The sequence below is a fragment of the Vicugna pacos genome, chromosome 18 (genome assembly GCF_048564905.1).
Source record: "Vicugna pacos chromosome 18, VicPac4, whole genome shotgun sequence".
Classification (NCBI taxonomy): Eukaryota; Metazoa; Chordata; class Mammalia; order Artiodactyla; family Camelidae; genus Vicugna; species Vicugna pacos.
In genome coordinates, this window is record NC_133004.1 from 45,853,466 (window position 1) to 45,866,281 (window position 12,816).

The window sequence follows — 12,816 nt, forward strand, 5'->3', positions numbered from 1 at the left end:
CCTCCAGATCGGGGAAGGTATCAGTGCATCGCTGTGTCCTCAGCACGCAGCACAGGGCCTGCCTGGCCTCCAGGCGGCAGTCAGGATACTTGACTGAGCGAGCGAGCGGGTGAGTGGGTGGTAAGTGAACGAACGACTGAATGAGAGGGTAGGTAAGTGAGCGAGGAGCGAGTGGGTGAATGAATGAGCGGTGAGTGAGGGCAGACGTTGAGGAAGTGAGTGAGTAAGCGGACGAGCGTGTGAGTGAGTGCGTGAGCGGGTGCCTGAGGGAGGGCAGCTGGGGACTGAACAAGTGGGCGCGGGAGCGGGCAGCGATCCCGCGGGGAGGACCTGCGGACGCAGGACAGCGGAGCGCGCGCCGGGACTGAGCCACCGGTCCTCCCCTTGGCTGCGTGGCCAGGGCCGGGCAGGGGCGGAGCTAGGCGTCAGTGGGCGTGGCGGGCCCGGGCGGGGGCGGGGATAGGCTGGGAGTGGGCGTGGCGGGCCCGGGCGGGGGCGTGGCGAGGCCGGGCTAGCGCGGAGGAAGTCACGTGACGCACGCTCACATGACTGGCGGCGCGATGGACCCGCTGCCCGCGGCGCCAGTCGCTGCTGCTGCTGAGGCGGAGGCGGACGAGGAGGGTGACCCGCCCGCGGCAGGTACGGCAGGCGCCCACCAGGGCCCGCGCGCGTCTCTGGCCGGCGCCCCGGGGCCCCGCGGCCTCCGTTTCTCTTCCCGTCCCCGACGCCCAGCGCCCCGCGGGGTCCCCCCTCCTGCTCCCCAGTCCTGCGCCCACGCCCAGGAGGGCGCGTGGCTCCGCGGCCCAGAACCCGAGCACCTGTCCGGGGTTGCACCTCGCCGCGCGCGGCGGCCCGCGTCTCCCGGGACTGCCCGGGCCCCTGGGGGCCGCAGGGCCCGCCCGCCCCGCGCTTCCTGAGCGCCAGCCCGCCCGCCGCGTGGCGCCGTCCCTGGACCTGCCCGGCCTTGGCGAGTGCTCTGGCCGCTCGGGACGTGCGTGTTCTCATCCCGCGCCCGCCGTGTTTCTCCATAAGTGCCTTTGTAAATGGATGAGCGTGAACACCGAGAAGCATGCTTGAGGCTTGGCTTTTCTAGGATGTCCCTGTTCAGTTGGCACCCACTCCAGTCCTCTAACTGGAGAGTAGGTGTAAGTGGGTGTTGGTGTGAGTTACTGGTGGTGGTGGGGGGCAAAGGTTGGGGACTCCGCAGGTGTCCCTGAGGAGGCCGTACTTAACGTGAGTTCTGAAGGGCTGCGAGGCAGTTGATTCGTTGGGGAGAAAAGGAGGCGGGAGTGGAGTGAAGCGGCAGGGGGCAGGGGCGGGGTGGGGTGGGCAGTGCATTGGACCGGCCTAGTTGACGTGAAGACCCTGGGTGAGTCTGCGTCCAGACAGCAGACCCCACTCCCACTCCCACTCCCTATTGGTCTTCATTAATTATTTTTTTCTTTTCACTTGTAGCTGTGTAAGGGGAAGCACGCCATGGCTCTTGCTCATTGTTAGAACATTGTGTTCATAAGGTCACACGTTTGAGCCCAGCGTGCGGCAGCCCCCCCACCTCTACCAGGGCCCCAGACCGAACTCCCTGACTCGGTCACACTTGGAAATTCCAGGCAGTATTTGGGTGGGCCGGCCTCTTTCTCTGAGGATGGTAAAGGGATTCAGAGCTGCTGGTGGGGGCTCAGGGTCTCTGTAGTTATAGGGTCTGCACTGAGCATCTCCTGCAGGACGCGGCTGATGGCTGCCGCTCGAGACTGCAGTTGGCCGTCCTTAGGGCCGCGGTGGTTTTACTGGGGTGCTCGTGGTATCATCGTGAAGCACTTCTCAGCTTGTTGAGCGCTTTCCTTTAGGTGGTGAATCTTAAAGTGGAGTTCATGGACCATTGGGACGTAGCCTGCCCTTTCGTTCCATTTAAGTCCTTGTCATCCTGTGAAGCAGGTGAAGGAGTCGAGGAGAACTTACCCCCCACACTGGGAAAACTAAAACCCAAAGGCAAGTGGCTGGGCCGAAGGGGGCATTGTTAAGGGGGCACGTCGTGGTGGGGACTGTGGTTGCATGGGGCTGGAGTCTGCAAACATAAGCCTTTGGAATGCATTTTATCCGAAGACGGTATGTGTAGCTCTCACACTTTGACAGAGGTTGATTGCGGCTGTTGAAGAAGCCGTGGCTCATGGATGTGCAAGGAACTTCCTCTTCTCTGGTGCTCTGGCCACACAGCCAGAGCCCGCCATCAGTGCTGGTTGTGGGGACCGTGGCGTCTAGGTCTTTGTAGTGCCTTTGGGATTGTCAGAAAAATGGGTTGTGTTCACTGTAGTTTTCAGCCTGAAGAGTCTTATTATATTGTAATTCCATGAAGCTGCAGCCTTGAATGGTAACTCCCCTACTGAAAATTTAACTTTCAGTTATGTAGTACATGGACAAACACATTTTCTTTAAAAAGAAAAAAAAGACAGAACATTATAGATTAAAACCTCGCCCTGCTTGCACCCACCCCCTCTGCCCAGTTGGGGCTGGATCCTCTCGTTCTGCTTTCCTGTTTTGTACATCCGTGTACTGGGACGGCTGACGCATGTGTGTATGTGTGCCCGTGTTTCCCTAGGGCCGTGGGCTAGTTTCCTACTGGTGCTGTAACAGATGACCACGAACTTAGTGGCTTAAACAACAAAAATTTGTCATCTTACAGTTCTGGAGGTCAGTAGTTCAGAACGGGTTTCTCTGGGCTAAAATCCAGATGTGGGCAGGGCTGTGTTCCATCTGGAGGCCCCAGGTTTGATTCCTGGCCTTTTCCAGCTCCCGATGCCTCCCACATTCCCTGCCTGATAATCCCCTTTCTCCAGCAGCTGTGGGCCACAGCTCTGTCACGCTGTCATCTCTCTGACTTTCTTGTCCACTTCTTCCACTTCTAAGGACTGTCGGTGTTACTTTAGGCCCACCTGTAATCCACATCCTCGCCCTGTTTTAAGGTTTGCTGATTAGCAACCTAAATTTCATCCACACCTTTAATTCCCCTTTCGTACGTAACCTAACAGAGTCACGGGTTCCAGGGATTAGGATTTAGGTGCCTTTGGGGGTCATTATTCTGCCCACCACAGGTAGATACCCTCAGAAGGGCATTGTTGGGTCACAGGTTTGCACATTTTTTGTTTTAACAAAAACTTGACACGTTATCCTCTCTGGCGGCTATTACCAATTTATGCCTGTAATGGCAGTGCAGCCTTTTCACGTAACCTCATCGATATTAAATGCTATTTAAAAAATTCGCTTCAGAATTAAAGAAATTAAGGACGTGTTTTGTTTGTGATTCCTTTGGTTGTGAGTGGGATTTAGTTTCTTACAATACTTTCGCCTTGTGCGGCCGCTCTGAGCAGTCTGGTCTTTTGCCCTTTTTCTTACGGGATTGTCTTTTCCCTTTAATTTGTAGCAGTTCTTTTTGTATTTTGAACATAAACCCTTTGTGGATTTTATATGAAAATTATAACCATCAAAATGCCTGATTGGCTGGCACGCTCTGCTTCCTGACCGTGCAGGATGAGAGTTTATTTCAGGGCCTGTTTTGAGGCTCTAAAGCTCAATGCTTGTGACTCGGAGCTGCAAAGAATGAGTAGGGCACGTGCTTGATCGTCTGATCTGATCTGGGGATTGCATCATCCAATGACAAAAATGTGGACGCGTTACCGCCGTGCATCCTAGCCCGGCTGCCCTCCAACCCTCGGACCTGCACTTAGTCTTAGAACGAGGGAGAATCAGCCTCAGTCCTGTCGGAGCGCCTCACGGACAGCAGGCGCTCCAGGCGCCTTATTCGGTTGGGAGGCTCTGAGCCATTTGTCTTCCCCGATCTGGGGACGCCTCCTGGGTCCCTGTGGGGTCGGGGCTGAACTCTGCTCGCCCTCCGAGCCTCTGCACCGTCGGCTGCGTGGGCGATCTCCCTGCCCTGGTGCCCCGGCCACCAGCCTTGCCGCTGCTGCTCTGCCTGTGCACACGGGTCAGAACTCATCTAGCTGTCGCTTAAGATGTGTGCCTGTGACGGTGATTAAATTGCAGCTTGAAGTACCGTCTGGCCTAGGGCAGAAACCCTTCCTGCCCACCCCTCCCTCTGTTACGCATGTTGCCGTCAACTCCCGATGGGCAGAAACTGTTGTTTTTCGTTACATGCCAGTATCTGGAGTAATACCTGCCATGCGGAAAGGGCTCCTGGGTTGGAATAGAATTGCATTTTTATGATACGTGTTTTTTAGGCTAGTACCTACCACATTTCAATTTCATAACAGTGGTAGCTCTGGGAATATCATTTACATTTGTGTTAATGTTCTCTGAGCTCTGTCTCTCTCTCTCTCCCACACACAGATATTTGCAAGGTAAAGTGTGTCAATTTGAAGAAAGAGGAACTGAATCACTCCCATGTAGAGCAGATTTTGCCAGAATTTGTGGTTAGCAAGAGCGTGATGTGTTCTGGCTGGGGGAATTCTGTCTTGGTTCATTTTTTCTTTCCTAAGAAAAACGCATCACAAAAAGATGTTTGGCCCACTGCGTGCTGGGGGAGAGGCTGGAGGGGTGAGGTGCAGGGCGGATGTGCACAGCCTCGAGGGGCCCACGGTGTATCTTAAGAGGAACCGCCCCAGCAGTTAAAACCTGGAGTCCAGCAGGCAGGCGGCCGGGACCTGCAGGAATTCAAGGAGTGCGACCCTTGACCGCGATACGCTACGGAGAACAGGTGTTCTCATCCTTTGAAGGTTTTTATTGTAGAATCATTAAGAAATCATAACGAGACCAGGCATCAGTGGGAAAACCTCACTCACATGGGACCGGTGGGCACAGGAGGGCCCCAGACGTGTTGTGAATTGAGCCCTGGGACAACCTGAGGCCCCACCTGTCCCTGTTCTGTGCCGCTGGGTTGTGGGCGAATGTGTGTGCCGTTGCAGGGTGTGTGTGGGGGGGTCTTCAGCGCTGTCTCCCAATCTGGAGTTTGCGAGCTAAGCAAAGTGTAAAGTGAGATTTCATGATGTTTGATGAATTCCAGGGAAGCTCGTTAGGGACTGGAGGTCTCTCCGAGAAGTTCACTTACGTTGTTTTCCAAGAGTCTTTCGCAACCTGCTCTGTGCCAGCGAAGTTCCCTGCTGCAGGTGTTAGGAGTGAGTTGCGAGCAGACAGGCAGAATTCCGCATTGTGTGCGGCTTGGCTCTTCGAGGAGAATGTTGCTATGCAAGTGAGAACCACAGACGCAGACGTTTTACAGAAGAGAGATCACCTGTGGCCCCACAGCCACTGCCTCTCAGCGCATCTCCTTGTTCCTTTGCCTGCGCTTTTGGCACAGTTATGTTTTACCGCCTGCTCGTTTCGCTTGGCTGTGTTCTCCACTGCTGAAAACACTTCTCGTCGTTTTCTGTTTGCTGTCTGCATACTAACGCATCAAGGAACGTCGGTTTGTGCTTCTGAGGTGCTGATGTCATTAAATGTAATCCTTTCACTGGACTCAATATGAAGAATTGCCCTAATGCCTGCCCTTCGTAAACAGAGCCTCTGTCCTGCTGGACTAGTTCTTCAGCCTGGAGGCGGCTGCTGCTGGTAGCTGGGCCTGTTGAATCGGTTTCAGTCAGCTCAGTTATTAGGCTCTTAGAGCCAGGGACATGTCCTCAGATGACCTCTGTGATGTCCTGTTTCGTGACCTTTTGCAAATACTGAGTCCCTTCACCCTGCGCTGAGGGTGCCCAGAGAAGCCGGACAGAGAAAACACATACTGTGTGGCTCCAGTTGATAAAAAGTTCGAAACCATGCAGAATTGGACTGCTGTGTGGGGCTGCCCACACAGGTGAGAGAATTGTAAAGCCCAAGGGAAATGGCGTGAAAATGGGGCTGCGATTGCCTCTGGTGGGAGAAGGGAGCGTCTGCAGCGTATGCAGGACAAGGGGGCTTCAGGACCCCAGTGGCCTTTTAATTTTTGACCTGGGTGGTGGTTCCACGTGTGTTTGAGGAATAATTTTGTTAAACTCTCCATACACATTTTATACCCTTTTGTGTGCGCACATGTGTGTCTGTTTCACAGCGGAAATGTTTGGGGAAAACCTGCCGAGATCCTGAGACGTTAAGTGGACTTGCTAACAACAGTTTGATTTGACAAGCAAAGGTGGACGCTGGGGATCTTGTGTTTTTTTTTTTCCTTTTTCGTTTAATCAATTTTTTTGTGGAGGGAGGTAAGTAAGTAACTTTTTGTTTTTTTATTTATCCTTCTTTAATGGAGATGCTGGAGATTGAACCCAGGACCTTGTGCATGCTAGGCATGCGCTCTACCACTGAGCTATGCCCTCTCCCCTGGGGATCTTGTTTTAAAATTGTTTTGCAGGGATTTTGGCCTCAGTTTCCACTCTGTAGCTCGTACTGGAGTTATATTGATGGAGTGAAGTACAGGTTTTGTTGTATCAATGTCCACTCCTGACGGAGAATCTCGCAGTTAATCAGCAGCAGGTTCCCGCCTCTCCTGTTTCCCGTGTCCCTGATCGGGTATTGCTGGTGCTGGCCCAGCCTGCCGGTGGGTCCAGGTGTGCCAGTGGCCCCGGGACCAGCAGGAAGGAGGACTCTGACGCAGGGCCATGGGATCTGTGCTGGCAAAGGGGGATGCCTGGGGGCCGCACCTGCTGATGGAAGGAGCCTCCCTTTGGCAGTCTGTCTGCCGGGAGGGAGTCAGGTGACACTCCTGACTTAGTCCGGTTAATTATCTTGAGAACCGGAATTTCACCTCCCAACTCCTGCGAAATTCCAGTCCAGGCTGGGGGGCCCGTCGGTCTTCCAAGAACTGGCCTCTCTCTGCCGGGGTTTTGCATTAAAGGGAGATTTGAAATCGCATTTTCAGCTCTTCAGGATCCGAGAAGGTCCGTACGTGTGCGGTTCTTTATCTCGGGGTAACTCCACCGCTAATTGTCCTGTGGGTAGGCAGTGAGGGAGGGAGTCTCGTGGAAGTTTCTGCAAGAGGTTGAAGTTTAACTGTGCCCCGTGGAAGTGGGCTTGTTTCCCCAGAGAGGGACCCTGCACGGGGTACAGAGTGTTCCCGTCTCCTGCCTCCTCCTCGGCGGGAGAGACTTCTGTTCAGGGCCGTCTTTGCGAAGTGGTCGTGGTGCGCGGGTTGCACCTGTCAGAGCACCGACCGCGTGTTGGCGCGCCGGAGCCCTCCTAGTAATGCTGCTCGGTGAGTGGTCCGGCAGCCCCTGCTTCACAGATGCGGGGACTGGGGCCCGGGGGCGCCCGTCCCTCGCTCAGCGAGCAGGCAGCGGGGTGGCGGGGCTGGGAGTCACACCAGGCGTTGGCTCTGGGATGGAGTGGAAGGTGTCCCCTCCTTGCCGTGGTCGACTTAGGTCCTGTCCGTCGTGGGCCTCTTCAGGATTTGCTGAGGACTGCTTCCCCCAGCCCCTCCCAGGACTCAGGTCCTTCCCCCCCGAAGGGCTTTTTGAGAGGGGCGGGTTCTGGGTGTCTGATCCCACGAGCACCGCCCGGGACCCTTGTGAGGTGTCCTCATTCTCTTTTTCAAAAATGTTTTTTAGAATTTTATTTTACTTAAGTTGTCTATTTCTTATTCTCTCGGGCCAGCCAGGGTGTGTGTGTCAGCCCCGTGGCGGCGGGGAGCCTGTGTGTCCCGGCCCAGCCCTGCCGCACGTCTCCTGGGCACGCTCGGTTCCGGCTGGGGAGCCGGGTGTGGCCCAGGCTCGTTTCCAGCGGGGTTGGCTGTGAGGCTCTCAAACAGCAGATCGCACGTCCCCTCGTCTGTGTCAGAGTTCAGATGGTCCCAGTGAACCGGTTTTGGAGTTTTGGGGGAGTCAGGCACTGGTTGAGAGTCTAGCTTTCCCTGCCTGGAAAACTAGGTCTCCACGCTCAGAGCAGATTTGCTTGTGGGGGAAACTGACTGCATGTTTTTCTTTCTGTGACATTTTTCACAGTTCCTGATTTGTTCATGCCAGTTTCCGAGGCGTTCCGTCTCTGGTAGATCAATAAATTTCTGTTAAATGGCTTTAACCATATGTCAGTTGGCTTATAATACCGGGTGGCTGCTTGGTATTTTAATAGAAGGACCGAATTAGGTTGCGAACACAAGTTCTCCATGCAGCCATCACCGAAATGGAGACACACTCAGTCCTGTCAGATGTTTTGGAACATGTTCATTTTCATGTCCCAAGATCCTAGAAAACTTGAGTCACTTTCAGACTGAACCAACCAGATCCAGGAGGAGGGTTAAAAAAAAAAAAGAACAAACCAAAACCAGATTGAATTGAGTTAAACGGAGAAGAGGATTCTTTTTGGAACTTTGAACTTTGGCTTTGTCAGTTATTCCAAGATTTCCTGAGTTAGTTAAAATAGTATTCCTTTTAAACTCTGAAGAAAGCCCCTGGGCCTCTCCACGCATAAACGTTCCAAAAATGAGAGACCCAGGAGGCTTTCTGAGAAACAGGATGGGCCCTTTCAGAATCAGGTTTGGTGAGACTCTTGGGGAAGCAGGGCCTGGGGGTTGCCCGGTGGTTCCTCTCTCTCTGATTTGAGTCAGAGGAAATCATCTGATAGGCGACTGCTTTCGGCATCGGCCCCGGTTCTGTGACGTCCGATGGAAACACACCAATATTTTTTCCCCTTTTGTGGTTTGGTTTCTTGCATCTCCCTTGGGAAGGACTAGCCACTCTGAGCTGGAGAAGCCCTACCTGTGTGACCATGAGTGGTTCATGTCCCCGGAGGTGCCAGGGTGGCCGTGCTCCTTTTGGGATGACCGGCGGGCCCCAGGGACTTGAGGGAGCGTGGCCCTGGCCAGCGTTCGCTCGGACTGAGGCTTGATCTGGGAGTTAGTGTCTGGTGCACACGTCCTGTGACGCTGTGTGCTGTGCTCGATGCTGACGTATGTATATGCAAGTTCTTGGAACCAACCAGTAATGTAGATGGTATTGTCCCCATTTTAGAGACGGGAAGACTGAGTGCAGAGAGGTGAGCTGCTTGTTCACAGTCACAGAAGAATTGAGGATTTGCACCAAGTCCATCTGGCCTCTGCCCCAGGCACGGGGCACTCTGTGTTTTGGGTGTCGGACGAGGCCTGGGGAGTTAGGGAGGGAACACGGGGTCTGGTGTTATGGGCAACCTGATGCATCGCCTGCCTAAGTCTGTGACCTCGGGCAGGCTGTGCTGCTGGCTGGGCCTCCAGTTTCCACGTCTGAAAAATGGGGTCACGGTGCCTACTTGCAGTGTTTTCAGGATGAAGGAGATATTATGGAAAGCACCCAGTGAGGTTCAGACGCAAAGACGTGCCACTGGTCAGGGCTCTTGCTCTAATGGCGGTCGGTACTGCCCACGGCTGCCAGGTGACCGTCGTCATCCTGGCCTTTGAAGTCATGGGAAGAGTAAGAGGGGAAAAGCGTGCTTGTTTACGGGGAACTTGGTGGTTTCTTGGCACTCGGTGGCCGCTTCTGCCTCGACTGACTTGCAGCTTCACGGCCGTGTGGACCCCAGGGAGGTCCCCAGGGTACTGAGCACGGTTCCTCGCGGTTTCTGTGGCGACAGGACCAGCTGGACTTTCCTTCTTGAGCCTGAAACCCAACCAGAGGATTTCCCAGGGGGCGGCCTTTCCTGCCGTAGGGGACACCTCTGATTGAGATGGCGAGTCAGCTGTGTTCCCGGCACAGTGCTGGGCTAGGACACGCCTTCCGTGGGCCCCAGAGCTGCCGAGAAGCAGGATTTCATAAAACGCTTTCAGAAGCTTTCCTGAGGTGTAGTTCGCATTGTGTTGTGTGCACATCACATGTGTAAGTTCACCTGCTGCTTGCGTGCAGGCCGGTGGCTTGCGGCGCCTCCCAGCAGTTGGGCAGCCGTCGCCACAGCCGACCGACGCGCGTCCGCAGCGTCCCTGCAAGGAGCCCGGTGCCCGTCGGTGCTCCCCCCCATGCCCCTCCCAGCCAGGCAGCCGCTGGCCTTGCTGTCCGTGTAGAATTGCATGTTCTGGGAATTTCCTGTGAGCAGAACCGTATAACGTGTGGCCCTTCATGGCTGGCTGTTCGCAGCTTAAATGTCTTCAGGGCTTGTCCGTGCTGTGGCGTGGGCTGGTACTGTGTTTCTTTCCCCGGCTGAGTGGTGGTCCGCCGCGCGGCTGATTCCCATCTCACTCGTGCCTTCATCAGTTGATGGACGTTAGGCTGTTTCTGCGCCTTGGCGCCTATGACTAAGGCTGCTGTGGACACTCATGTGTGCATCTTTGTGTGGGTGTTGGGTTTCACTTCTCGTGGGCACACACCTCGGAGTGGAGCCACTGGTCACGGGGTGGCCTGTAGCCTTCTGGGGAGCTGCTGGGCTGTCCCACAGCAGAGCACAAGGTTCCGATTGCTCCACGTCCTCACCAGCACTTGTTGCTGCCTGTCTGTCTGATTGTAGCCACCCCAGTGGCCGGGCATCTTTCCAGGTGCTCATTGGCCTTTTGCGTGTCTCCTTTGGAGAAAGGTCTGTTCGGATCCTTTGTCCATCTTTAAAATTAGGTCATTTATCTTTTTTTAAAAACTTAAGTTATAAGAATTCTTTGAGTATTTTTAAACCCAAGGCCCTCATCGGATACACGGTTTACAGGCGTCTTCTCCGTTTCTGTGGGTTGTCCTTACACGGTGTTGACGGTATCTTTCACAGCACAACAGGCTTTATTTTGATGAAGTCCCAGGTGGTCTGTTTTGTTCTCTTGTTGGTGCTTTTGGTGTCATAACTAAGAAGGTGTTTGCCTCACCCATGGCCGTGAAGATTTGTCCCTCAGTTTTCTGCAGTGTTGTAGTCTTGGCTCTTACGTTGAGGGCTGTTCTCCGTTTTGAGTGAGTTGTGTGTGGTGTGAGGAAGGGGTCTGGCATAACTCTTTTGTGTTTTGAAACCCAGTTGTCCATTGTAAAACACGCCTGGGTGCACGTGCGACGTGCCACCCCTGTGCTGGGCAGTGCTGGGAAATCCGAGCTCCCTGAGGAGCTGGTGTCGTATGTGGGAAAAGCTCATGAACGAGGTGGATTTCGGAAGCTCAGCCGGGACTTTCGAGCCAGCCGCGAGAGGATCCCCTGGGGGCGCAGGGGACATTTCACTGCTGAAGGGGTGTTTGACTCGAGCTTTGGAGACTGGGAGGGATTTGGTTCAGAAATTTTCAGCTAACACCGGAGGGCTTGAAGAGACCTTAAGAGATTACCTGTTTGTATTTTGCTTCAAGGTGAAAGCACTTCAGCTGCTGCAGGAAGATGAAGGATGTTGTTCTTTTGCTGTGTGGGTTGCCTGTCCATGTGACACCTTGCAGCTTTCTCTAAGCAGGGTTTTTGCCTTCTGTTCTTCGGGGGATAAGTGGATAGCGCAGCAACTTGGCAGAGGCCCTGTGGGGGTCGGGTGACACTGCCAGCGTGAGGATGTCACCGCTCAGGGCTCTGTGTGGCCACACGCATTGACAGCCCTTCTGTGTGAGCTGCTGCTTCTCGCTGCAGCTCGCTGGGGCCTGGTTCCTGTCCCCGGAGGGACCTGAGTGAGATTTGTCGGGGCAGGAGGGCGTGGGATGGTTACCCGGCTCAGGAAAACACCGCAGGCTTGAATTTTGGTGTGTGTGTGTGTGTGTGTGTGGGAGGGAGGTGATTAGGTAGGTTGGTTTATTTATTTAATGGAGGTGCTGGGGATTGAACCCAGGACATCACGCATGCTACGTACACCCTCTATCACTGAGCTACACCCTCCCCACTTACAAGTTTTTTTTTTCTTTCTTTCTTTTTTAAGTGGAGGTACTGGGGATTGAACCTAGGACCTCACGCACGCTGAGCATGGGTCCTCCCACTGAGCTACACCCCCCCCCACCTGGCCTTGAATCCTTGATGTGGCCTTTTTGCTCCTGTGAACTCGATTCCTTCTGTCCGTCCATAAATGCTTACTTGAGCACCTGCTGTGGGCTGGGCACTGTTCTTGGCTGTCGGGACACTCATCGTGACCAAAATAAACGAAGGCCTGCCCTCACGGGGTTGGTGTTCTCACAGCGGGACGCGGACATGCGTCTGTCACAGCGTCCGTCGGTGACACGTGCCAGCGTGCTGGGGTGGGGGCGCAGGCGGCTGCTCTCTGAGCAGGCGTTGCGGACAGGACCTGTGTGAAGACTGTGTTGTGCTACAGCCCTGCGCACGGGGTGAGTGATACGCAAAACGTGCATGGGTGTGTGCAGGCTGGAGGGGTTTTCTTTCAAAATGTTGTAATGTTACATAAAGCAAGTTGTTTAAAGACAGGTAAACCTTCAGACGTCATGAAATTGAGCTGTGCCGAAGTTGTGTGATGGAGCTCCTGAATTGGTGGCAATGAGAAGCTGGCTGGCGACAGGTCAGCGAGGGCGAGCTGCCTGCCGCTGGGGCGGCCCTGCGTCCTGGCGTCCTGGGCCGCCCCAACACTCCCTGGCCGCCGGGCCGCTGGATTCCCCTTCCTGACGCCACAGCCCTGCTAAGGGGGAGGAAACTTCTGCTTCCATTTCCTGAGAACAGTTTGCTGGTTTCAGAATAACAGAGTAGCTTAGAGAAGCTTGCAGTCAAAGGCAGAAACCGTTTCAGGAGCCTGAGAAGGAATATTTGGGTTGGAAGTTGAGGGCGTTTGCTGACCCCACTTTGTGTGATTTCGGTGGGCAAGTTGTCCAGAATGTCATTGGTTCCCCACATGATGCAAGATGCAGCAGCGTTTACGAGCACCTGCTCCTGGTCAGGGGTGGGGCCCGGGCCTGGGCGAGGCACTGAATCCCTCCCTCCCTCTGCTCGCCCCATGACAGTGGTTCTCAGGCTGGGGCCCCGGACCTGCAGTAGCGGCTGGAAGCGTGTTGGAAATTCACAT

General features: G+C 54.7%; 1 protein-coding gene across 2 annotated transcripts in view; it reads left to right on the forward strand.

Annotated features, from left to right (window-relative positions):
* Positions 1 to 502: 502 nt before the first annotated feature.
* Positions 503 to 12,816, forward strand: part of SNX8 (sorting nexin 8) — a 33,590-nt gene continuing 21,276 nt past the window's right edge. For both annotated transcript variants that reach the window (XM_072943453.1, XM_072943454.1), the window contains exon 1: positions 503 to 639. In XM_072943453.1, coding sequence (XP_072799554.1) covers positions 546 to 639 — 94 coding nt within the window. In that variant the 5' untranslated portion in view covers positions 503 to 545. The remainder of the gene's footprint in view (positions 640 to 12,816) is intronic.